Genomic DNA, 27628 nt, shown 5'->3' on the forward strand with positions numbered 1-27628 from the left:
CACCACATCTCTGCCAGAAGAACAGTCGTGTGTATAGAATTTACACAACGTCTTAAAAATAAGAACCGACTTCTGAACAACCAAGAGAGAAGGCTGGGATTATGAAACCCGTTGTGTGAATAAAAGTCACATAACGGCAAATTGTTGTCGACAGCTTGTTGACAAATCTACTGATCCCATCATACCACTGAGTTAGCTGAAAACCGTCGACCCTATGATCGGTATATGATGATGAAAAACCGTCGTCTGATGAAGTTTCATCAGACGACGCCTCAATAGACCAAGGAAAATCTCAATGTGGGACGACGGTTTTAAACTGTCGTGTGAAACTATTTGTGTAATAGTGCCTTTTCTAAATTCTTTATATCAAAAACATTCCAAGGCGAACTTTTCTGAGTTCTTAACCCCTTTTAACCAAAACTTGAAGGCAAAGTTTTGGGTGCTGAACATTTCAACTCATCGAATCATAAACACTACAAAAACATGATAACATTTCATGCTACTTTGTTCCACAACTCACAATTTCGATAAGGGGAGTGAAATTCACACTCCCTATTTTACAATCCACACTCCATGTTTCCTTCTCTAGTAACTTAAATTTTTTTTTTAGTGACTTAAGGTTTATCATTTTATAAGAGTCTCAACCAAAAAAGAAAAGGAGTGCGGGTTGTAATAGGGAGTGTGAATTTCACTCCTCTTTCGATAATTATTATCAACAACTCAGAATACTACATAGACAATACCTAATAGCAGCAACAGCTGAAACTTCTGCACAAAAGCATACACTTATTCACCTCCTTACTTACATTCACTCAACATCATAACCCTTATCTGGAAGCTCCAAAATGACCTTATTCCTCATCTTGATCCACAACCTCTGCACTTCCTGCTCAAATTTCTTATTCTGCAACTCCTTCTGATAGTTCAGTGCATCTTTATTGTTAGATATCCTAGTGAACAAGACATTGTATAAAGTTGAATGTATATATATGTATAATTGGTTTTTTGAGTTCAAGCATTGAAATAAGTACAGAGACCATATTAAATCATATTTGGTCCGATTTATAATCTGTTAGAATTATGAAATTCAAATGAATGCAGTTTTGAGGTACTATCTGATATTTATTTTTAAAATACAGTTAACACATGATTTAACACGTGATGACAATTTCTTGATGGAAGAAACTGACGTGAATGGCTAACTGTGTATATATCAGATTTGGTCCCTGCTGATATATATGTTGTTTTCTCAATCTGAAATAGTCTCATCAACTGAAAGAGAAAAATAAAGGTGGAATTAGGAGAAAAATAAAATGGACAACTCGAGTGGTTCAAGTAAGATCGTTGTTCACTTTCTTAGAATGTTTACACAAAAAGTTTAATTTCATGTATTCATTTTGAGATAGTCTACAGTATTTACTACGGAGATTTTACTACGGTGATTTGTTCACGATTGTATTTTGATTTAGGTGATTTGTTCACAATTGTGTTTTGACTCCTGTGATTATGATTTAGAATTTCTTACAACAATCATACCACCCTTTGCCACAAACTCTTCCATTGCTTCTTCGTCTCCCAGGTATGGAAATTCTTGCCGCTTATACAAGTGATCTAGCTCTCTCTCCTCCTTGGGACGAGGCTTCAGCATCCACCATCCGAGCGGCGATTTCTCATTGTAGAGCCAAGCTACTCCATCCAGCGTGTACGTGCACAGTAAAGCCTTGTCGATTTGTTTCCAGTGGTAGTCCTCTTTACCGCATCCTGTTTTCTTCAGGAACTTCTGGGCATTCAACGATTTCGCCGCCTGGTAACCTGAAATGTCAAGGAAGAAGAAAGAGCTCAAGACATTTTGAGTCACGCATTTCATCAAACATTGGTTTGCACTTCCACAAAACTCAAATACCACAGGAAAACATAGAAGCTTGGATTTCGTCTTTGATAGCTTGCTGAGAACAATTAGATATTACCTGCTTAAGCCTGTTGATACCGCTTCCAAGTCATTTGCGATCAGAGAGAGAAGGACAAATTTTTTGTTTCTTCTTATCTGTTTTCAGTTTTTCTAAGAGCAAGTTTACCCGTTGGGTCACCAGGTCAATTACTATTCACTATTTTTTAGTGTTTATTTCCACCCTCTGGGTCAAGGGCACAATTTCCAAATTGACCTGGGTCACCGGGTCAGTTTGCAGTCACGAAAGTGACCCAGAGGTCACAAGGTCAGTTTGGAAATTGTGTCCATGACCCAGAGGGTGGAAATAAATATAAAAAAATAATGAATAGTAAGTGACTTGGTGACCTAACAGGTGGACTTGCTCTAATAGAAGCTGATTTATGGGCACATATATACTTATTATCTCTTTGGGCCATCTTTTTTGACCAAGCCCATTGCACTTTGTCTTCATTTTTATTATTATTATTATTATCATCGAGATCACACGGTTTTTTCAAAGTCTTTCAAAGTCCAGAGACTAATCTGTGCCGACAATTATGTTAAAACGCTTCCCCCCTCCTAGCCACTAAGAATAGATTGAGATTTAACTCTAATTAGTGTTGGCGGGATTGACAGTAAGAATTTAATGTAGCTAACTTTTTTTTTTCTTTTTTTTGTCCAAAACTCCAACAAAACTACTCAACTTTTGACACACACAAGTCCCATTGTCTACGGGTTGATCATCTAGACCAGTATAACGGTCCGACCACCTGATAAAAGACTTTGGCATCATAAATAGTTTTTAGGGGTAAAATCATGAATTACAATACGGTGAAAGTATAGCAAATGCTGAACTAGCAAGAAAGAAATAAGCACATTAGAAGAACAATCAGAGATAATAACAAAACGAACGAGAGAACAGCACTAAATTTAAGTACGCTTAATAGATGATGCCATATTTTGAGAACAAAATCAGTAAGCAATGCTTTTGGACAGTTCATGAACTCTGATGCTTGAGAGTGGTAGATGTGTTGGAAGCTACTCAATGTGGAACAAAGACAAAGATTAACTTGATCAAACAAACTTGTGACTCTGTTTTCTAACATTCTTGCTTAATAAACAGTTTAACACCACCATATGAGTAATTTTGCCACTGCTGTCTTACAGCATTGCTTACATGCACAAGCTAAATGCTCCTTAAACAGACTATGTACAAGTGTTCTAATTTTCAAACCACCAAGTAAAAGCTATAAGCCTGTAAGGACCAGTCATTTCCTTCTTAGCCATCAACGGATAGATCCCACCGTCTTTTTGTATGTGTACCACTGGGCAATCAACAGAAAAGCTCCAAGGTTGAGAATACTCAGCACTGCCAACATCCAGAAGAAATAATCGAGGTGACCGTAGTTCAGATTGTCTGGTATCCACCCTGGCTTGTTGTTCTTTGTAGTCACATTGGTAACAATGGTCACCAGCAGGGAGTTGAAGTAGTTTCCTAGTGCAACAGTGGAGAGTGAGAGAGCAGAACACAAGCTTCTCATTGCGTCCGGTGCTTGATCATAGAAGAAATCCAACTGTCCGATGAAAGTGAACACTTCTGCAGCACCTATGAGGAAATACTGAGGAGTCTGCCAGAAAACTGACATGGGCATGTGTTCCCAATCATAGTAGTTGTTCTCTTTAACGCTTCGGAGTCTGATAAGTTCCAAAATCGCAGCACATACCATGGAGAAGATGGAAATGAAGAGACCAATTCCCATTCTTTGCAGTGTAGTTAGGCCATTCTTGTGGCCTGTGAATCTCCTTGCAAATGGGATAATGAATTGGTCATATATTGGGACCCATATAATGACACTGAGGGTGTCAAAAACTGAGAGGGAGGCTGCCGGAATTTCGAAGGAGGACTTGCCAACATGAAGATCCATAAGGGTGCCTTGCAACACAAAGAAGTTGCTCATCTGATTGTAGACTGCAGCAAAGATAATACCAGTGGCCCAAACAGGAAGTAACCTTATAATTGACTTTAGCTCCTCCACTTGGGTAACTGTAGCAAGTCTCCATGGGTCTATCGAGTCCTTTATATGGTCTGTTGGTTCCTCAACAGCTGCTTTGTCAAAGAAACTGAACAATAAAAATACAGGTCAGTACAGAACCAACCACAATGAAAGTAAAACCGCAATCCTATCTTATAACTCGAGTAAATAACCTTAAAGTTTTTTTCAGTTTAGAAGCAAACCTAAATTCATTTGTGTGATCCAGCTTGCGGCTTCCTTTGATGACAGACTCTGCATCAGCGATCTCATACAAAAGGGACTTGTCTTCAGGTACTATGACTTTGTGTTTTCTCACAGATGCCACCAGCACCTGAATTATTCGGGTCAGCGGGCTACCTCCTGGCTGCTGATTCCTATATAACCGAGTACCCGAAAAGAAACTCACTACAGCAATTGCCATGGCAACTGCTGGTATGCCAAAACCCCATGACCAACCTTCATTCATTTGAACCCACACCAGCACAGAACTCGCAATCAAAGCACCAACATTGATGGAAAAATAGAACCAGTTGAAGAAAGAACCTTTGTGCTTCTTCTCAACCTCATCATCATCATCAAACTGGTCTGCTCCATAGGATGAGACACAAGGCTTAATTCCACCAGTCCCCAATGCTATAAGGTAAAGAGCTATAAAGCATGCTGCAGTTTGTCCACTGTTTGCATAGCAATCATCTTTTGAAACACAGGTTGGCTTCATGCCTGGGATTGATGCTGACAATGTCAAAAGTGTCATCCCCTAGCAAATTAACAAAGAATCAATAAGTGCCTATTGAGGGAGAAAGAAAAAAATTCCAACAGAAACTTACTTGAATGACCGGGGGTAAGTTTCTGAATTAGCCATTTTTTGCGACATTAAAAGTTAAACCTTTTTAAAGAGTCCTAAGAATATAACCACCATTTAGTGCAGGACTAAAAAACTCTAAACTGTGAAGAATTTGGGTATGTTTTACTCATTTCGATAATGAGGGTCAAAATTTGGAAACATTAAGGTCATGTCTATGATTCTAGACGTGAGTATAATTCTGAAGCTAAAAGGGTAAACTAGAAGACTCCCATAATGGAATGCCCTCAATAGGGTGTTCAAGCAATCATTTTACTCCATCAAGTTGAGGTCAGAAGCATACAACCCAAACTAGTACATATGAAATTGAAGGCAATGGAAACTTACAATGACATAGATGACTGAGAAAAAGGCAATAGTCTTATATCTTCCCAAATAGGCATCAGCCAAAAATGCTCCAAGTAAGGGAGTGAGATAACATGTTCCACTCCAATTTGAGTTGCTCTTAGCTGCTTTAGCACTGCTTTGGTGCAGATGTCCCTTGAAATAAGTGATCAGATTTGAGCTCATCCCATAGTATGCCAATCTTTCACAGCATTCAGTCCCTATTGAAAAATCAAACCCAAAATCAAATATCAGCATACATACACCCCACATCTGATTTATATCCACTAATCCTATTTTAGAAATCTTAATAAAACAGTACCCAGGATAAAAGGGCAGGCTTTCCAGGTTCCTGTGACTTTTTTGTTAGCTGGGTTTCCTTTGTAATCCACTGTCCCATCTTTGGTGACTTCCTCATCTTCTGCAATGGGTACAACCCTCCCATCTTTTGTGTACACATCATCTTCTCCCATGGCTTTTAGACTGTGTCAAGCTCTAAAACCCTTCTGGCTTTTGGGATTATAAAGCTGCAAACTTGAAAATCAGCTACAACCCTGAAACAGGATCAAACACATGAATCTTTCACATCAGCAACAATTTTCTTCAACAGGAAAATGCATTAAGCAAAATACCAAACAAATGTTCTTTCCCAGATCAAAACACATACCACAAATCCAGAACATCAATTCAGAGAGCATGAAAGTTTTGAGGGGGCAAGAAAGTTTCAAGCTTTAGAGAAAAGCTAAAGCAAGAAGAAGGCTTTGATTTTTCTAGTGCGGGCATGTGGGGTAAATTGAGTGACGTCAAAACAAATTAAGAGATGACAAATTGTGGGTCCCACATTTTTCTGTGTCTGTATCTGGCCGAGGAAGCGTGAGATATTAAGACAGATTCTAGCTGCTTCAAGATGCGTTGTCACCGGAAAATTGACGGTGGAGATTCCAAGTTTTTTTTTCTTGTTTTTTTTTTCTTGACGTCGTTAGTGAATAAGAGACTGAATCTGATGGCATGAATGAATAATTGACCAAATTGACTCAAAGAAGGGAGTTTTACCACTTAACTTGAACTAACATCTTAATTTACCACATCTTAGTTTACTATATTAAGATGTCGGTTTTGCTGCTTTGAAGAGCTTCTAGGGGTCCTTGGTGTCAAGCAAAATACTACTCTGCGGCACATACCAAGGGGTAGCGACTGTTTATTAAAAACACAGAATTCTGCTAAGTAGTAACATGATGTATAGAGTCTGACACCTATCCGGTGCTGGAAAAATCTCTATCCCACCAATATCAAAAAGTCATATTTAAAACTTATATCGAGCAAAGTTGTACTCGGCTTTTACAATGATAGGGCAGAGTTTTGAAAATTTTGTCACTACACTCATATTTGGGAGAGGTGAGCCCATAGATCACTCCATACCAATTCTTCTTCATGAATTAAGTGTTGACCAGTCGAATTTATGTTACCAAACATAGAGTGGTTAATTTAGGAGCGCGGACAACAATAAAGGTACGATGTCATTATGTTATATTTGATTCCGTAGTTAATATACTAGAGAAACTAGACTTTATAAATTTAAGGATTTCAGAACTGAACAAAGTACTTAGATTAACATATGATCTGTTAAGACACATCTTAAAATTGCTGTATAAGACTCAACTCCACATCAAAATTTGAGAAGTATACATAGCCTATATAACATAAAGAGTATGAAGAGTAATTAACTTACCAAATGCATAGAAGAAGCAGTTGTTGTTCTCTGAACTGCAGGAGGCAGCAATATATGAAAATCCAATTGCTTCTTGATTGTTACAAATCCTTTGGCAATTCAGGCTTTTAAAGTCAGCTGCCTTCGGATGGAGCTAGGTCATAATTGGCTGGTTCTTGTTGGAGCTTTCGTTGAAGTCAGTGTACATTGTTTTAGCCTTCTTCTTCATCTTCTGCTGTATTTAATTGTTCTGCTGGTTTTAAATACTCAATGCTTTATAGAGAAGCGTGTAAAACTATGCCATCAAGCCTATATTTCAGATGGTTTTCTCCTTGCCGTTGGCTTCACGAATTTAGCAATCAGAAAGGGCCATAATAGATGATCAATCGAATAAAATTACACATTATTATATGATTTGGTCAGCTTCAAATAGGGTCTATAATTTTATTCTTTTAAGAGATCATATTTGAACAAAAGAAAAGCAACAAACTAGTCAAAATACATACAAATCAGACTTCCAAAAAGTGAAGTGTGAACAAAAGAATAGCCAGCACTTGTGTTGTGGAAATCTAGTCCAGAATGATAAGGAAAGACGTATATCGGTAATATAGGTCAAATCTTACTTCATTCAGGCAAATTGGCTATCTAGCTCGATCATGTTGCTGTTAATAGATGGCTCCAGCTTGTAATTCACCACCACCCATCTCGATCTATCAGCACAACTTGCAAATTCCAACTTATAGCAGAATTCAAAACCAACCATTTCATACCCATCATCTTCTTATATGATAAGATTCGATCGACTAATGATATTCAAAATAATTGATAGAATAAACAACACGTACATCTGATAGTAAGAAGGAAAAAAAAATATTGGGTTGAATTTCTAATGTTGTTTTCAACTTTGATTTTATGTTCAACTAATTTAATATACACATTGACCCGTATCATGTAACAACAACGATGCAATCGAGACCTTTCTTGCCCTCAACCATACCATCTTTAGACAACAAAGGTTCGTTTATTAATTTAATGATTTTCAAGGGCGTGCAGTATATGGAACAGTTGCACTGTCAATATGCATGTTACCGAGCCCTAGAAGAAACATGCATAGATCTCATACTTATTTATTTTGCCTTACACAAGTTTAATTTTTGCATGAACATTATGGGAAAAAAATTAACAAATACAAATTCAGTTATTATGCCTTGGACTAATTTGCTTTGTCTTACCATTATTTAGGGGAAACTGCAATCTAACATGAACATGAACAATCTGTAACCTGGAATGAAGAACTTAAATGTTTGTATAGCCTCTTCATTATTTAGTGGCAACTCATCCATATATATTGAGAGTCTTATATTTTCTCTATGTTTCTGTGGCACTTGAGTTTGACATGGGACATCAATTTAATTTCTTTCAATATCTCACTTAGGGATTCTATGAAGAAAGCCTGGAATAGAGAGGAAAAAAAAAATCATGGAAGAGATCGAATTGTATATGAAACAAAATATATATGTTTCAACATGATATTAATAAATATAATATTCATATAACAAGTATGAAAGGATCGATCATGTTAACATGGTGATAAATTTAAATGTATCTTTCATAAGAGCATATTTAACAATTCTGCTATTTGTAGTCAAATTTTAGTCAAAGTATAGCTAAAAGTCAAGTCCTGAATAAAATTGCCTTTGGAGCGCTAAAAAACTTGGCCGGTCTTGGGTCTAGGTTTTTGTGAATTCCTCCTCGTTCGGCGGCGCTCATGGCTGACGTCGGTCTGCCTCGTCGCTAATGGGTTGCTACCAGACCGGTGTTTAAACACTATATGCCTGTAAAAATCTCTTGGGATGTGGTTTGGCTTACGGTTTGGCTAGATGGTCTGACACTAAGCACCGGATGAAGTCTTAGCCGGAGTGGGCGGCGGTGCAACGCTGGTCGCGCTTCGTCGGAGCACCTCCAAGATTGACGACATGGTGGCGGGGTGATCGGCTACATCTTGGGAGGCTGGGTTCGAAGCGACGTGGCTCAATCGAGCTTCGTCGTGGGTTGCGGTGGTGTGGTCTGACGTGGGATTAAGGCGGCGAGGTCGACGTGGGATTAAGGCGGCGAGGTCAGCGTTAGATATATGGTGAGGTCTACCGTTGGATTGAAGCGGCGAGGTCAGGCGCTGGGTTGCAGCGGCGAAGTCGGGCGACGGGGTGCGGTGGCCGACGACCAGTGAGGCTAATGATAGACTTTGGGCTTGGGTCAAGCCATTTGTTGGGCCTGAGTTGGATCTTCCCTTGGGGCTTTGGGCTGCTATTTTAGGCTTGGTTTTTTGAAATAGGCCCTATTTTTCAATTTAGTCTTTCCCTATTTCTTTAGGGAGCTATGCCTCTTGGTTTAGTGAGCGTCATCGAGGATCTAGTTTACTCTGCCTACTTACTATGTAGCAGTCAATAGTCTATAGGCTTCTTTTATAAGCATGGAACCGTCAAATGATTGGACCTAATCTATGTATCACTGTGCTACTATCACAAACTCTTTATCTACCACATGATGGTAGAGAGAGGATATGCATGTAATGGCTCTTTTTGGCTTTAGATGAATGATAGTCGCCCTAGCCCTATTTGGGTTTGTTCAAAAAAAAAATGTAGCTAAAAGTCATTTTGGCTAATCACTTTTAAAATACGTCTGCATCAATTAAGTCAGGAGGATCGCTAGTATCTTCCATAACCACCATGTCATCCTTTTCAGCAAACTCACTCTTCATATCCACCAAAGCATCATCCCCCATTGGATCATCCACAGGGAGAGACTCCCCCTTAGCTTCCTCCTGAAGCATTCTTAGAAATCTTTTCCTACCTTTCACTTTAGATTGAGGCATTTCAACGTGCCTTAATTTTCCCCCATAATCTATCGGACCATATTATTTCCTAGGACAAAATATTGTTTACTCCCTATACTTATAGGGTCTAGACGTTTCAGTCCCTGACGTTTCAATTTCACCTAAAAAGTCCCTGAACTTTCCAATTTCACCAAAAAAGTCCCTGTCGTCAATTTTCCGTTAAAAAGTCTGTTATCTTGCTGACGTGGCACTATTTCAACAGTAAAATGACTATTTTACCTTTACTGACCCCCAAAAAAAAAAAAACTCTTTTCTCTTTTTTCTTTTTTAACTCTTTTTTCTCTATTTTTTTAATTTGTTCTTTTTTTTTAACTCTTTTTTCTATATTTTTAAAATTTGTTCTCTGTTTTTTTTCCTACTCTTTTTTTTTTTACTCTTTTTCTTTTTAATTTGTTCTCTTTTTTTTTTACTCTTTTTTTTTAACCCTTTTTTCTCTTTTTATTTATTTGTTCTCTCTTTTTTTTTTCAACCCTCTTTTCTCTTTTTTTTTTTATTTTTTCTCTTTATATATATATATATATATATATATTTCTTTCTCTTTTCTATTTACCTCTTCTTCCTCTTCCTCCTCTCTGCTCTTCGGCCTTCTTTTCCTCCTCCCTGATCGCAGCTCTAGTTTTCGGCCACTCCTGGAAACCGGAATCCTTCAGATTCCGGCCCCTTCGTGGTGTCGGAGCTATATCAGAAGATTTCTCTCGATGTCAATAACGTTTCTTTAGTGTTGGTTTGCTGAGATGATGAGCCAATAGAAATTCGAAGAGGATAAGATATTTGAGTTTTCCTTTAGAGTGGAATGTTTGAACAGTTTTGGCACCGAAGAAAGGGAGGTGGAAGATGAATTGATTTGATTTGGGTGTGCTCCGATTTGGTTTGGAACCGCTGTATGGAGATGGGTGATTAGGAGAGGTGGTGATGCTTGCTGGCATGACGGGGATGATGGATGGATGGTGGAATGGCCAGCACTTTCTTGGAGCGACGGGCACGCCAACGGTGATTAGGAGAGGTGGTGATGCTCGCCGAAAACTGGAGCTGCGATCAGGGAGGAGGAAAAGAAGGCCGAAGAGGAAGAAGAGGTAAACAAAAAGAGAAAGAAATAAAAAATAAAAAAACAAAAGAGAGAGAACAAATAAAAAAAAGAGGAAAAAAGTTTTTTAAAAAAAAAAAGAGAAAAAGAGTTAAAGAAAAAAGAGTAGGAAAAAAAAAGAGAACAAATTAAAAAAAAAACAGAGAGAAAAGAGGGTTAAAAAAAAAGAGAAAAGAGAGTTAAAAAAAGAGATAAAAAGAGTAAAAAAAATAGAGTAGGAAAAAAAAGAGAACAAAAAAGAAAAAGAGTAAAAAAAAAAGAGTAGGAAAAAAAAACAGAGAATAAATTAAAAAAATAGAGAAAAAAGAGTTAAAAAAAAAGTAGGAATAAAAAAGAACAAATTAAAAAAATAGAGAAAAGAGAGTTAAAAAAGAAAAAAAGAGAAAAGATAGTAAATTTTTTTTTTTGGTCAATAAGGGTAAAATAGTCATTTTACTGTTGAAATAGTGTCACGTCAGCAAGATAACAGACTTTTTAACAGAAAATTAACGCCAGAGACTTTTTTGGTGAAATTGAAAAGTTCAGGGACCTTTTAGGTGAAATTGAAACGTCAGGGACTGAAACGTCGAGACCCTATAAGTATAGGGAGTAAACAGTATTTTGTCCTATTTCCTATACCAAAGTTTCACAATGGCATTAATATGTTTTGCAATTACAAAAAGATAATCTCTATCTTTATCTAATATTTTATAAAAGCAATTTGTGATGACTCTATATGGACTTTGTTAAGGCAGTTCATACGACTGCAAACATTTTCGAGTTGATTTCTTGACAAGAAAAGTAACATTATTTTAATTTCCTTCTATATTTCAATAGATGACTAGCAAAAGAGAACTACCATATACAAAGAAACAAAAATTGTAATTAAAGAGCTTGAAATATATATTTCTTTTAGGCAAAATAGCCAAATTACCCCCTAACTTATACCATGATTGTCGATTTACCCCCTGACATCTTAATTTTGATTATTTACACCCTCGATCACTTTACTAATAGTTGCCGATTTAGCCCCTACCGTTAACTTTTAGACATTTCATCCAATTTATCCGTTAACTTAGTTAGCATGTGAGAAGCATTTTCGTCTTTTCAATTGTCTATTGAAAAAAAAAAATTAAACAAATTAAACTAACAATTAATGTCAGATTTTAGGAGAGAGGGATATGGGGAGAGACAAAATCTGTCACCAACAATCCTTCGTTAATATGTGAGAGCTTTATTGGTCTCTTACCTTGAGTTAATATGTGCCCAAATTATGTTGGCATGGACAGTAAATATTATCCTCTATTGACGAGAGAAATGAACCTAGAAAGCCCACAAGCCTTCAAGTGCGATAGAAATATGATGCATATTATATCAGAAACACAATTTCTCAAACCATTATTCGTCTACAACCAAGTGAGAGTAGCGGGTAAGATCTAATTTGATTTCTACTCAACCACAGGAATGGTTGAGACTAATTATGGAGTTAGAGATATGAGCAAACGACACTTGGTCTATAAAATGGATTATCTGTTCTAATCCTTTTCTAGATTTTAACTTAATTAAACAACTAAGCAAAGATCACACCCACATACATAATGCTGGCTTTGCCAAATTCATTGGCTCCAATAAGTGAAGAAGTCCCACATCAAAGAGAACTTAAACGTAGAGAAGAGAAGAGCAGAGAGGATTAAAAAAATAGTAAAAATGGACCACTACCATTAGGTCTTCTGTACTCATATCCTTGTACTTTTGGTCAGGGCAAATCTCTCTCTCTAACATGGTCTCTCTCGCCAGATCCAGATGTCAGAATGCTCATGTATTGACTGCGCCCTTTCATCATTGGGTTCATCGATCAGTGGCATGTCTCTCTCCAAATCTCTCTCTCCTAAAATCTGACATTGATTGTTGGTTTGATTTTTTTTTTTTGCGCTAGACAATTGGAAAGACGAAAATACTCCTTACATGCTAACCAAGCTAACGGAGAAATTAGATGAAAAGTCAAAAAATTAACAGTAAGGGGTAAATCGGCGACAATTGAAAAAGTGAGGGTGTAAATAATCAAAATTAAAATGTCAGGGGGTAAATCGACAATCATAGGATAAATCAGGGGTAATTTGACTATTTTGCCATTCTTTAATCAAGAGGGAAGGAAAGATTCGAACTTGTTATCTTTTCTCAAATAGGAAGAGAAATATCAGTACACTAGGAGAATAAAATGAATGTGAAACAAAGTATATATGCTTCATAGAAAAGTTCTGCTTCACAATGATTTTATTATTTTTTTGAATCACCAAATAATTGCTTGGTGAAAAGATCAGGTCATATTAAATTGTGATTGCTTCTTAAATGTCTAAAAACGCTTTTTAAATTGGCAAAATGCTTTTGCACAAGGAAATACTTTGATTGCTTCTCAAAACCATTTTTTAAGTGCTTATAAAACTTACCCAAAAGGCCGAGACACATTTCATTTTTTTTATTATAACTTTTTATTATTATTTCAAAACGCTTCTGAATCTTTAAATTCTACAATTGAAACAAAATCAATGTTTGTTGTGCATAATCAAGTCAACAACCTCCTCTTTTGTAATCACAATATAATATAATTTTATCAGATAATTACCGTTAACATAATGTGAAATATCAGTTTATACAATTTTATTTTTATTTCGTTTTTGTTTAAGTAAATTCAGAATATGTGTCTGGCCCAAAACTCTAGGTTATTTGACCTAGTTGTAGTAGGGTTAGGAATTAGAGATATTCTCGGAGATATTCATAAATATCCGATTAATTGTATGATTATCTTTCCTTGTACAACTCTGATTCTATGTCTTGTAATCCTCTATATAAAGAGGCCCCTATTATCAATGAAAGCACGACACAATTCTCTCCCAATTTCAGTTTTCCTTAAACACCTTATCAGCACGACGGCCTAACCCAAAAATTTAATAGCCAAAACCCTAAATCCGAATACAAAACCTTGTAAACCTTTCGGCCCCCGCCGCACACATTGAAGACCTCCACCCCAAGAGTCCAGAATTGGTGGCAGAACAACCAGAATCTGGTGGAAACCTACCGAACCGGCCACCGAAATCTCCAACCCATCCGTAGCAAATATTCCACCGGTTCACCAACTTTCAGACCTCCAATTGCTACCAAATTTTACCAACAATAACATCTCAGTACCAGAATCCGAGAACCGAAAAAAGTTTCCCCAGAAATGGCCTAAAAGTACCCAAACCGCCCACCAGAACCTGCAGCATCTTGAACCGCCACTTGCTATTCCAATTTAATTCCTTCTCTGTTCCAGACGAGCCCAGAAAAAGAAAAGGACAGAAGCCTAGCCCAGAGGAGAACGAAGGAAGATTTCGACCCAAAAAAAAAAAGGGACAGAAAAAGACAGAAGCCCAGAGGCCCATAGATGCTCGTCGACCCACTTCAGCACCTGCCATGTCATTATCCAGACTCCACTGCCAGGTCAGCATCCTGCCCACTGCCACGTCATCATCCGGCCCACTGCCACGTCAGCTCTGGACCCTACCACATCAACACCAGTCAACGTCGGTTGACCTTTTCCAGTCAACTTTCCTGCAACTTTTCCGGGCACTTTCCGGCTACTTTTTCATGTCAAATTTCCGGCAACCTATTTCGAGTTATTTTTTACCAAAAGTTCCCTTTTTTGAAGTTTTTATTTCTTTTCTCTTCTTTTTCTAGGGACTTGCAAACTCCCTTCTTCTACCCCTCCCTTTCTTCATCATAGGGGAGACCTAATTAAGCCGAACTTGGGGGTTCATGCTCACTCCGAGCTTAGAGGTTGTTGAGATCTCCAAACTTAGAGTTTGTAAAGAATTTATGATCGACCACTTATGTCATTGTTTCGATCTAATCCAATACCTCTTGGAATTGAATTTCTTGGAAGCGATTATGCTCATAAATTCCTAATTTCTTGGAAGCGATTACGCTCAGAAATTTTATATGTTTTCGTAGTTTTATATGTTTTAGTGGTAGCTTTTTCCGCTCCGAAACTAATCATTTTTCTTTTTCTCTTTCAAGATGAGTAACCTTGACAATTGGACTTTACTCCATTGGGAACAATTGGCTCTGGATATCACAGGTAGGTTCGTGATGTCCGCCAGCATCTCAAGGGCGATGGAATCCTGAATACGATTCTCGAACCTAGCTAGGACATGCTAATGGTTGAGCAAACTCAAGCTTTGGAAGCAAATAGAGCAGCCTTATAGGCAAATAAGGCAAAAGCCATCATCCTAATGACTCGTCATATGGATGATTAGCTCCAGTACAAGTGTATGAATGAAGAACACCCCAGAAGGCTGTGGGTCTCACTCGAAGAAAGATTTGGCAACAGCTGTGACTCCCTGCTTCCTAACCTAGAAGTGAGATGGCATAGCCTCCGCTTCTGTGATTTCAAGTCAATTCTTGACTACAACTCGGAAACAATTCGCATTAAATCCTTAATGGAATTCTGTGGTAAAGAGATCACAAATGCGATGTTGATTGAGAAGACTCTCTCTACCTTCCCCGTCTCTGCATTGATGGTTGCTAAGAACTATCGAATCAAGGTTACTGCAGAATGGATCAAAAGGTTTCATGAGCTCATTGGAGCTATGAATGTCGTTGAAAAGCATGACAACATCCTTGTGAAGAACTATAATTCGAGATCCGTGGAAACAGAGCATATTCCGGAATCCAATTATAGTCGCGCCCCTAAGAGAGGGCCCCAAGAGCGAAACCCTAATCTTAGGGATACTTCTGGATGTTTTGGTCATTATATAACAGCTCTGCTTGGGTGGGTAACCGCCAAAATAGGCGAACATGGAACCGAAGAGGTCAACGTGGAAAGAGAGAGGGAGGCAACGCCTCTGGCCATGTTGGTGGCGCCACCAAAACTAAGAGCTATCTAAATAACACTTTCAAAGCACCTCAATCAATGGAGTCTAAGCAAAGAGATGTATTTTTTGATGTGGAGTATCTGGTCATTGGGCACACATTTGTAGAGCTCGTGAAGAAATTGTCACCGTCTACAAAGCATATTGTGAAGCAAGAGAAGCTCACTATGTGGAACAAGAAGATCAAGAAGATGATCTAGAGTGAAGGGTTGAAGACTACAAATCTAGTTGGGATCAATAGATCGTCAATTCTGTTTAAGTCTTTATTTTTCCAAGAGATGTAATAGGCAATTGTCATATACTTTGTAGTAAATGTCATTGGTTTGGTTTTTCTTCACATAGGCTCATCCAAAATGAGTGTGATGTCTAGGAAGGTTTTGAGATAAGTGGTACTTAAGGAGCTTGTTCCATCGACATTTCTCTACTCACCTGATCATATTTATTTTGGAGTTACCGAATGAAGTTAAACGACTACCTTTGTTTTGCATTAGCTAGCATTTGGATTAGATTCTCCTAATGGTTAAGAGACAATGATGTACTCTGTTGGCTTATGAATAAAATTTTGAGTTATTTTCATTATGACTCCATTTTGATTCTGAGCATATTACTTTGTGACTACGATGGCTGGGCCATCAGTATTAATTCAAGGACATGGAATAGCCCAAGTTCCCCTTGCCAAATGGCACCTTGATTGATGAATGAATGCCAACGTAGAGAGATTCAGCCGAAATGGAAAGATACGATTCAGGTTAAGATGGATTCTCTAACGAAGAGGACTGTTTTCGAGCCAGTGATGCCAACACCTCCTAACATAAAATCTATTGATTAATGGGTCTTCGTTAGAAAGCGTGATGAAAAAAAGAGATGGCAATCTCGCCTTATGATGCAAGGCTTCTCACAAAACGCCTTGGAATCGACTACGATGAGACATATTCTCTCGTAATGGATGTTATTGCACTCCACTACCCTATCAGTTTGGTAGTTTTCGAATAACTGATCATGCAGCTGAAAAGTGTGGTCACTACGTATCTCTATGAGGAACTAGATACGGAATATACATGAACATTCATGGTGGATTTCATTTACCCAAGTCAAGTGGCTCTAGACCACGGAGCGCGTTTGCAATAAGATTGAAACGCTCACTAAAGTGACTACTTGATTGGGAAGGGATATGCCCACGCTTTTCCATAACAAGTTTTGGATTCTATCACGGTTCATATTGGACATGATCTTCATTGGAAGCCCTTAATGAGTTAAGGGAAACCGCTGAATACTTGAAATCCGAGTTTGAGATGAAGGATTTTGGGAGAACACGATTATGTCTCGGTTTGGAACGTGAGCATCGTGTCGATAGATGCTTAGGCATTTTGACAAGGTCAAGCCTTCAAGAACCCCTATGATCGTCCGTAGTCTTGATCCTAAAAATGATCATCTTCGTTCGAAGGATGATGGCAAAGATGTGCTAGAGGCGGAAGTGCCCTACATAAGTATAATAGGCGCATTATTGTACTTAGATCAATACACAAGACCGGACATCTCATTTGCCATAAAAGATATCTTTCACTACTTGAGATGTACGATTGATATGGGCTTGTTCTATCCCTACAGAGAGATGATGGATTCGGACTCATCACACACCAGGAACGCCAACACTGGCCTGCGTCCACTATCCCCATCCCAAAACGACATGTGTTTTGGAAGGTTTTGCTGATATTGAGTATATCTCTAACCCATACAAAGGTCATTCCCAAACTGGTTAAGTGTTCACCATGGGTAAAGGCTGATATCTTAGAGGTCCCCCTAGTCACTATATCTTAGAACTATGCAGAGATTATTTCTCTTCACGAAGTAGTTCGTAAATGTTTATGGATTGGATCCATAATTACGCATGTTCGAACAATTGTGGTTTGAAGTCTACCACAGTTGAGCCTACGAGCATATAGGATAATGCTACTTGTTATGATCAAATGAAGCAAGGCTACATCAAAAGGGACAACACTAAGGATAATCAACAACAACAGACTCTCCTCAAGATCAAAGTGAACTAGGTTCAATTTGAGGACAGTGTGGTGCTCACTAAGTCATTGCATAGATTCTACTTTCGAGAAACATGTTGGTAGCATCGTTTGCGGAAGTTATCCTAACCCCCATGACCATAGTCATCAAGGGGAGACGCCAACATCAGGGGGAGGTATCTACATGCATGTATGGTCTTGAAACGTGAAGGATTTGTTTTGCTCTTTTTTCCTTCGACCGAGGTTATTTTTGTCCCATAGGGGTTTTGTTACTCAGCAAGGTTTTTAATGAGGCAACGAGAGGAGCACCACGTTTAGGTGACACAAGGGGGAGTGTTTAAGTAATCCAGAATATATGTCTGGCCCAAAACTCTAGATTACTTGACCTAGTTATAATATGGTTAGGAATTAGAGATATTCTCGGAGGTATTTAGAGATATCCGATTAATTATACGATTATCTTTCCTTGTACAACTCTGATTCTATGTCTTGTAATCCTCTATATAAAAAGGTCCCTATTATCAATGAAAGCATGACTCAATTCTCTCCCAATTTCAGTTTTCCTGAAAAAGTTTTAACTTCTTCTTTTTTATCGGATTTCGTTTTAACTTTATTATATAAAGGGAAATTTTTAAGAACAGTACATGAACTTAAGGTCACTCCGAATTAATGTGGCCAACATTTATATAACCCAACATAAGTACATGGGCTTTGAGACCCGACCTACCTTCCATACATGTCGTTATCTTCTCTGTTAACACTTATGCCGTTATTTATTTTTCAAGAGGTAATATATTATTTTTATCTCTCTCTCTCTCTCTCTCTCTCTCTCTCTCTCTCTCTCTCTCTCTCTCTCTCTCTCTCTCATTCCTTCGTTGAATCAGAGCAAGCGAGACTCTCACTCTGCCGCAGCCTTGGACTTTGGCCTGGATATTAGCATGCTCCTCTTGCTCCACCACAGCCTTGGGCTCTGCAATATTAGTGAATTGTCGAGGAACATCGCGTTGGCCAGAAATTGGATGGCTATGAGGAGATTGGGTCGGGGTTTGGATATCCTCGCTGAATCTAGCACCGCAGTAGGGGGAAAAATTGAGTCTTGGCCTGGGACCAGGACTCGAATCATGTTGCTGCATGTATGAGGAGGCCATGGAAGCCATCTGAGAATTGCTAATCCCTAATTTCAGAAAGTGGGCTCAATTGGGTGAAGAGGTAGACTTTCAAACAGATTCAAAATTGTATAATGGAGGACATGGCATCATAAGTTAAACCCATTCGATTGATAACAATCTGATCTAATCTGCATACTCTGCCGTCTTTAGCATACATTCATGTTCATATTTGAGGTTGGTGAAGTTAAAGCAAAGCTACCCATATAAGTTTTGGTTAGAATTGAATGTTTATCAAGAATCAATCAAATCAAAGACTCTGCTTTTTTTTTCTTTTTTTTCTCTTCTGGGTTTGGTTTCAAGTCAGAGGAGAGGCTGTAGGCGTTCAAGTTTTCAACTGGGTACTGCGGTACTGGTGGCAATGGTGGAAGAGGGGTGTAGAGAAAAATTTTGGGTGTCCACAGTAATTGGTGGTGTTGCATTCACACGTGTTTTTTTTTTCCTTTTTTTCCGTTCATCATACTTGAAGAGACAGATTTACCCTTCAAAATATGCCAAGTGTCATGCCCAATGACTTGATACACATTTACGCAAGCGTACGTATCATTGTCAAGATAGGGAAATATTATGCCCAAAGTTTATCGTACCACGGGGATTAGTGGCTAACCCACAATCCTTGGGTAATCGGAAATAAAGACACTTAGCAAACAAAGGAAAGAAAAAGAAATAAAAATGCTAATCTAAGGCACCAAGCCTTAGCAATGCTCGGCTTTGATTTTCACCAAAGCCTAATCAAAACTAAGAGCCTAGTGGTGGATATGCACAAATGAGTAGAAGAGTTTAATGTTTGGGGGTTGATTCTAACTTAACAAATAATAATGAAATGTAAAGCAATAAAAATAAAATATAAATGTAAACAATAAAAATGAGAATGCCGGGTGTTAGGGAGATTCCTTCACCCAAATTCTATGTGTCAAAAGCTAATATAGTGTAGATGCAAATTTCCTAATTTGGTGGTAGTCGTATCCAAGGCGGTTCAAGGCTCAAGGACCAAAATTCCCTTTCATGGTATTCCTACTCTGGTTCAAGGGCCGTAGGAACTTACTTGACATGAATTAGAGTCGGTTCAAGGGTCACTAATTCACATCAAGACGCATAGAGATCGAGGAATTAGACTACTAAGCGACCCGCCCGCACAATCATGCATATAACCCCTCGAATACGAAATTGAAGGTTTATAGCTTAGGAATTAGAGGGGGTCAAGCCTCTAACTCCGTCCTAGATGTTAGCATTAAAGCCACCCTCAAGTGCAAGAGGTACAAGTTATAGAATAGGGGGATTAAGTAAGGATGTCGAACCCACGAGGATTGGTAAATCCTTTCCTAGCTAGGGAAAACCTAAGGAAAAACTAGAAGAATATGCAAATATACAATCACAAACAAAGGCTCACAAGTGAACCAAAGTTCATGGTGAGTATGTGCAAGATGGTGTGTAGAGATTTGATTTTGATTTTGAGATTGGTTTCTATTCAAATTGAAACAATGAAAGCAAGTAATATAAACTAAGTTAGACAAAACAAGTTGTTATCAAATGGATGGGAGTTAGGGCATCGGGTTTCACCTTTTGCCTCCCTTGCAAGCATTAAAGCAATTGAATATGAATGATGCAAAGCTAATTGTCCAACTACCCTCTTAGCATCCGGATAGGACTACTAAGGCTTAAACCCCTTTCATTTTATTAACTCTAACCAGATAAGTCTAGAGCTAACTACCTAGAGACAAATTCAATTACCGGATAGGTCTCAATCCTTTGCCCCTAAATGCATAAAGCTTAGAGTTTAGGTAACCAAGCAAGCAAACCAATCCTATCTCTAGGTGATTTTAGCTCACTACCCTCACATGCACACATGGTGTGCTTTCATGCTCCCTTTTTGCCTAAAGGTAATCAATCTCGAGGAAAAACTTCATGTCATGGCAAACACATAACTCAAATTGATTAGGTCTAAGTAATGCATTCAACTATTGACTTAGCATGTGAGAATGACAACATGAATTTGCATCAATTTATAAACAAAAGCATCAATCCAAGCAAGTTTGGCTAGGGCTTTCAACCCTAGCCCCAACTAGTTCACTACTCACACATAGCTAGATACACAAACTTCAACATTCTATTAAATATCAAATACATAAAGAGATAAGGAGTAAAGGGTGCTATTGATGATGCCGGAAGAGGTGGTGGAGATGGGTCTCCAAGAACATGATGTGGTGGTAGTCACCTCCTTCTCCTTGCTCCAAGCTCTTGATATTGGTGAGAATAGTGAAATTTGGGATCTAGAAGATGAGTTGTGGTGTTGAGTGGTGAAGGAAATGGAGGATGTAGTGGTGGAAATGGAGGTTTTAGAGGTGGAGATGGTGGTTTTTTTGTGGTGGAGATGGTGGTCTCTTCTCTAGAGAGAAAAATGGATCTTGGATAGGATGAAGATGATTGAATGGAGTCAAGAATTTTGAATAATCTGTCTTTGGCCTCTTTTTGATCAGCTAGGTGTGTCATCTTTGGTCCCCAAGTGTGCAAGAGATGCTCTTACACCATTGTCCCCCAAATGGTCCCAAATTGGTAAGGTGATAAAAGGACAAGGTGTAGGGAGATATTTGAATTCCAAGTGATGGGATATTCTCACTACCATGGTCCTCCTTTGCTGGAGAAAAGACCCTCCATGAGTGGCTGCTCGCCGGAAAAGTTTGCCGGAAAAGTCACCGGAAAAATCGTCGGAAAAGTCAATTTGCAATTTTCTTCCAATCTCCGTGTCTTCTTCTCCTAGCTTCAAATCTCCACATTTCAAGCCTCAAATGGTCATTTTATTCTCAATGCAAGGTTTCCTACAAATAAAAGGAAATGGATTAAAAAGGGTAAAATGGAGTGGAAGACAAATCAATTTTCATAATTATGGGGCACAATTGCATAAGTAATTTGTGACTCAACACTAGACATGCTCAAAATACACACTCTAGAGTTGACTAGGCTCCTAGACATGCATTTTAACCCAACAAAAATAAATATAAGCATCCATCATATGAAAATTGCATCATTACATTAAATTAAATATCTTTTACACAAAATTTGGGGTAGGGACACAACGCTAAACCCCAACAAGGAAATTACTCACAACCCATAATCATAGACATCAAAATTACAAAAATCAAATAGAAAAGAGTAGAGAAATGTACGAGAAAATAATAATAGTCACAAATAGCTAAAAAGCTAGCATGACTAGTCTTGATTTACAACTCTCACAATTACCCAAGTCTTGAATCTTTTAGAGAAGAAGTCTTTGATGAATCTTTAAAGATTTGGGTGAGTAAATCCTTCAAATCTGAAAATAAAATAGAAAGAAAAGAGGGAAAATGGTGAGGAAGGATGGGGAAGAGAGCAGCCCAAAGGGCTGCCTCTGTTTTGTGGTGCGGCGCTGTAGCTGAGAGAGTGATAAGAATAGAATGAATAGGGTTGGTGATATATATACATATATGGGGTCGTGGTTACTGCTGGTGTTGGGTTAAAAAATTGCACAAAGTGTAAAATGTCACCCAACGTAATTTCACTCGTATTCATTAACAGAACAGAGTTTTAATTATTTCGGGTTCGACCCATTCAAGACAGAATGCGCCTCTTAATTACAATCTCTTGTTACAAGAGAACACCCTTTGATTCCATTTATAAAGAAACCAATGTGTGGTTGTTTGTTTTTGCGGCTGCACCCGAATTTTGGAATGGGTTGCCTACGTACCCGGGAAGGGATCAAGCCACTCGTAGTTCAAGAGTTCCAATAGGTGAACGACCCATTGGAAGGCTTGGATTTTTGGGATAGGAATAGTATTTAGGATGTGGTTGCATCTAGATTATTTGATTCCAGATTGCCTACATACCCTTACAGGATCAAACCACATGTAGTTCCGGCATTTGGGATTTAAATGGGTAGATGACCCATTTATTTTTGGATTTGTGTTTGAGATATTTGTGAGGGTTTAGAGCCCTTGAATTTGTTTTTGGGTGATTTAGGAATGATTTGATTTTTCTGGTGTTTGGATGAATTTGACTGGTGGAGTCAGGGATTCGATTTGACTGAATTTGACTAGTGGAGTCAAGGATTCGATTTGAATTTGTGGTTGCATCTAGTGGGTCGCTAGATTGCCTACATACCCTGTGAAGGGATCAAACCATTGTAGTTCAGACTTTTTTTTGGGGTATTTTTCTTGGTTTTGTACCAAAGGGATATTTTCTAGGCTCCGGAGCATTTTTTTACGAAACCAAAGCTCGGGTATTTGGAAATGAAAACCCGTAGCGTCATGCTTTGCCGAATTCTTCAAATGGGCCCAAATTTGGACATGGGCTTTTGTTGTATCCTCGCGAATCATGTTCCTCGATCCATAAAGCTTTTTGGCCCCAAATTTAATATTGGCACCTTCAATGTACCGAGCGGACTCCGAGTCTTAATTTTTCTTGAAAAGAATTCGGGGAAGTATATCGAACTTTTGTTTTGGGCATCAGAGGGACTTTTCGAAGGCCCAGACACCCAACAAACTGTTCAAAGGCCCAATCTTCCCAGAGTCCCAAATTTGATAAGGACACCCAGCCATAATTTCATTTTTTTCTTTTTACTTTCAATTCTCCTCTTCTTTTCGTTGTTTCTTATTTTTTTCCTCTCCAAGCATATCGCCCCATCTTATCCCAAACCAGGTAGAACACGAGCTCAATACTGATCTTTTGCGAGGTCGAATTGGAGATGGATTTGAAGACAGAAATCAACTTGGAGATGGGATTGAAGATAGAGTCGCAGGTATATTCTTGCCTAAGGAGGATTTCAGAGCCTGCAATTGAGATTTCTGCACACAAAACGGGTGAGGATTTCATCCTTCATTTCACTCCTTTGTTTGATTTGTGTACAACAAAACTGAAATGTTCTTCTTGGTTCTTCCCATCGGCGACTCGGGGAACTGAATATTGTTTTCTGGTGTTATGAGGTCGAACAAGGCAAAGGTAGATCTTGGGTTGCGAAAGCAATACTCCTGCCTTTGACTTTTCAGGTGCGTTTGTGAGCATAATTTTGAAGAAGGAATCCTTTGCTCCCACTGATGAGTCCATGCGATTGACTTCTTTTTTTTCTTGGTGTTATAGGGGAAACTTTGCATCTCATCGTGGTGTGGCAATCCAAGCCTCTGGACTCCCAACATTGCTTTCGTTTTGGTGCCTTTGGTCTGAAAGTAAAGACTAGCTTTTTTGTTGACTTTGCTTCTTCTTGTCTTTTCTTCTTTGTGGTGTTATTGCACACAACACACTTTGCACAGAGGGAAGACATGATTAATTAAACATTCAGACTTGGTTGTGAGGTCACAAACCAAGATATTTTTTTTACTTTCTCATGTCGGCACCCCTTCAATATTTCTTGCAACAATATTGGTTCAGAACACGTTGCAACCTCTTTGAATAAATTTAATTTGGCTTAGAAATATGCCTCGGATCATAGTGCACTTTCAACACATTTTTGACGAACAGTGTACCAATTTGTCTCCATTCAAAGCTTCAAGTTGTTTTGTTTTTGTCATTCCACCGCCAGACTTTCTTTAGGCTTGATTATAAAAATCAATGGTAGACTTTTCTTCATTTGTTCCTATGGCAACACCTCATCAAGCTTGTAACTTATGCAATTGTTAACTAAGCCTTCTATTTTGTGCTCAGCTTAATCAAACCTTCTCACATGCCCTGCAACATTGCCAGAACTTTCATTTTTTTTTTATATTGCTTTGTGCATTTGTGAATGTCTGGAATTGCTTTGTTGACATTGACCAAGACTTGGGTTAAAGCCACCGCCAGAGACTTTTGTCATTTAGTTTGTACTTGTGCAATTTGATGGAACCCTCTCCTCTGCAAATGCCACCAGAACATCATTCTTGCTTCCTCTTCTTTTGTATCTTTTTCTTTGTACTTTGTAACTTCAACTGCTGCAAGTTCAAGGCTTTCGTTAATTTGATGAAACCTTGATATATCTTTACGCAGGTACAAAACAAGTACAGGAGCTGTGGTGTCAAAAATTCTAGAGTTCCAGCCTTTTGACTTCGACGGTGAGTCTTCTGTCATTTTCTTTTAGTTCCTTTGCACCAAAAACGATTTCGTTGTGCTTTGTCAACTCCTATTGCTGCAACTTTAAGGATTTTAAATTTGATAAACCCTTTGTGCAGGTATAAGGCGAGGATAGCAGCTGCAGTTGAGATCCCAGAGTTTCAATTTCAGGGTGATGCTTTCTTTTTGTTTACCCACTGGTGTGTTTAGAATAGGTGCTCTGAAATGGAGGTTGGGACTGGCTCTTCTTGGCTATGGAGTTTTGAAAAGAAGCAGGGAGGAATTATATGTGGTGTTTAAGTGGAATTGACAGAGTTCCTGTGATTGTAAGGGGCCCTCTGACAGTTCGGTGTATTAAACAGCCAAAACTTGAGGATAATATCGGCACCCTAAGGCACGCCGTATCAAAGTTCTGAAACAGTATTGGCACCATAAGGCACCGCCACCGGAGCTTTGAAAGCAGTTTCGGCACCCTAAGGCACGCCGAATGAAGCTCTGAAACAGTATTGGCACCTAAAGGTACCGCCACTGGAGCTTTGAAAGTGGTAAAACCATAAAGAGATGCGGACGGATCCTCCACCTTTTATTCCTATGGAGCACGCTGCGGCTTCCTCTGTCCCCTTTGCTTTCCTTCCTCCTCCTTTTTTTTGTCTTTATGCAGTGCTTTTTATATTGCCACGATCAGGAGTTTGGTTTGTATAAAACATAGAGTTTTAGAGTTCAACTTGGAGTGAACTACTTGGGGAACTTGTATTCCGTGAAGACTACTACTCTTATTTTGTAGTTGCTTTGTAATCTATATTTTGACAAAACAAGAAGTCTGACGTCTTGTGAAATCCAATAGACCAGCTTAATGACTCTTGTGCTTTTTCCTTTTGCTTAGAGTTTTAAAAGCTATCAACTTTATCCATCCTTATTTTCATGAGAGGCTTTTAATTTTATTTAAATAAAGCACTCATATTTTCCTGATATGGACGGGCCTCGTTGTAATTGGATGTGCGAATTTTTTTCGTTTCAACAGTTGCCCCCTCAAGCGTCGTGCGTAGAATAGCTGCGTGCGAGGCTTGACAATGTTTTAGCTTTGACCCATCTCTTCATAAATGAATCTTTTGTGCTTTGCAGTTTATACTCGTAAAAGTTAGGAGTTCTTGAGAATTGTGTTGCTTGGTAGCATCTGATCACAATCTGTCGGTGAGAAGATGTGTTTTGGAAGAGATCTTTCCTTTCCACCTGGATCAGCCTAGAAGAGGTTGCACCTCAACAGGATTTTTCTTGAGGAAGTTTCCTCTCACCCGAATCTTTCTCGAGGAGATTTCTACTCACTCGGATCTTCATCGAGGAGATTCCTTCGCATTTAAATCATCCTCAAGAAGATTTCTCCTCACTTGGATTTGTTTCGAGGAGATTTCTCCTCACTTGGATTTATTTCGAGGAGACCTTCCTCGAGAAGATTCCTCCTCACTTGGATTTGTTTCGAGGAGATTTTCCTCAAGAAGATTTCCCCTCACCTGGATCAACTTGGAGAAGATTTCTTCTTACTTGATCTCCCTCAAGAAGATTTCTTCTCGAAGAGTTTCCTTGACTTGTATTCCTTCCGGGAGCTTTGATGACAAGCTGCATCCTTTTGTCCCATGCACGTATTCAGCAAACCTCATGATTATGGATTTGGGAAACTGTTGAGCTATCTTGCAATTACCAGTTGTATGATTCTTCTCATGTTTTGATAAACCAAATGCTCCCTGCTGGTTGTCGGAGTTTGATTCATATTTTGAAGAAGATTCCAATGATCAACTGATGATGCTCATGTAACAGCAACTTGATAAACCAATCTCTGCTTCCCTGTTTAATCTCATATGAAATATGTTAGGAAACAAAGAGATTGTTTTGAAAATATGGCTGAATCTAGTTTATTTGCTAGACTGCCTACGTATCCTGTGAAGGAATCAAGCCAAACGTAGTTCACCTGATTGATTCAGGAAAAAAAAATTTTGGATGGCTGCATCTAGTTTTAACACTAGACTGCCTACGTACCCCTTTTGAGGGATCAAGCCGCCGTAGTTCAGGGTGCTTCTTCTTCTTCTTCTTTTTTTTTTTTTTTTTTTTTTAAGCCTTAACACTTTTGCTTGAACCTACCCCTTTGTGGGTTTTTCGTTCAACAGGCTTTTCATTTTTTCATTCATCATTTTTTTTTTTGTGGCTCTAAATTTTGCTTGGATCGCCTTTTCAGGTTTTCAATCCAACGAGCTCTTTTTTTTTTTTTTTTTTTTTTGTAGCACCGTTTGAGTTCGCTGACCATTATTTGAGCTTCACTTTGGTGACGATGTCTCCACCTCTATTTCCTTGTTGTTGATCATTTCTTGAATTATGTTCTTCAAAATGAAACAATCCCTTGTTGGATGACTGACAATACGATGGTAGCGACAAAATTCGCGGTTCTTGGTCTTGTTGATATCACTCGGTCTTTTTGGTTCAGGAAGCTCAATTGCTTTTGCTTTGTAGAGCTCACTGAATATTTGTTCGACGTCATCATCATCAAAAGAGTATTTGACTTCTTTTCTTTCCTTGAGAGTGAGTTTTCTTGACCTTTCTTTTTCTTTGCACACATTTGACTTTTCGTCATTTTTGACAAAGGTAGCTAGTGAGTCTCCTGTACTGTCAGTTTTCTTACTTTTGAAGATC

The 27628-nt window shown here is 38.5% G+C and overlaps 2 protein-coding genes and 1 long non-coding RNA gene across 4 annotated transcripts; 1 reads left to right on the forward strand and 2 right to left on the reverse strand.

Moving 5' to 3' along the window:
• Positions 1–808: 808 nt before the first annotated feature.
• On the reverse strand, positions 809–1867 carry LOC112164047. The gene is made up of 2 exons (XM_024300290.1): positions 1526–1867; positions 809–916 (listed from the first exon to the last, which is right to left on the reverse strand). The coding sequence occupies exons 1-2, from the start codon at positions 1865–1867 to the stop codon at positions 809–811; spliced, it is 450 nt and encodes a 149-aa protein (XP_024156058.1).
• Positions 1868–2997: 1130 nt separating this feature from the next.
• Positions 2998–7073, reverse strand: LOC112202584 (protein NRT1/ PTR FAMILY 8.1). Of its 2 annotated transcripts, none has more exons than XM_024343585.2 (5): positions 6876–7073; positions 5469–5700; positions 5150–5367; positions 4164–4717; positions 2998–4048 (listed from the first exon to the last, which is right to left on the reverse strand). In XM_024343585.2, the coding sequence occupies exons 2-5, from the start codon at positions 5617–5619 to the stop codon at positions 3214–3216; spliced, it is 1758 nt and encodes a 585-aa protein (XP_024199353.1). In that variant the 5' UTR covers positions 5620–5700; positions 6876–7073; the 3' UTR covers positions 2998–3213. The 2 variants fall into 2 exon arrangements, with proteins under 2 accessions (XP_024199353.1, XP_024199352.1); XM_024343584.2 differs by lacking the exon at positions 6876–7073 and adding an exon at positions 5814–5952.
• A 16445-nt stretch (positions 7074–23518) lies between these two features.
• LOC112202445 lies at positions 23519–25808 on the forward strand. Its single transcript, XR_002937355.2, has 4 exons — positions 23519–23916; positions 24008–24093; positions 24887–24951; positions 25069–25808. It is a non-coding gene; the product is annotated as an uncharacterized LOC112202445 (long non-coding RNA).
• Positions 25809–27628: the final 1820 nt, after the last annotated feature.

The sequence above is a fragment of the Rosa chinensis genome, chromosome 5, assembly GCF_002994745.2.
Source record: "Rosa chinensis cultivar Old Blush chromosome 5, RchiOBHm-V2, whole genome shotgun sequence".
In the NCBI taxonomy this organism is placed as follows: domain Eukaryota; kingdom Viridiplantae; phylum Streptophyta; class Magnoliopsida; order Rosales; family Rosaceae; genus Rosa; species Rosa chinensis.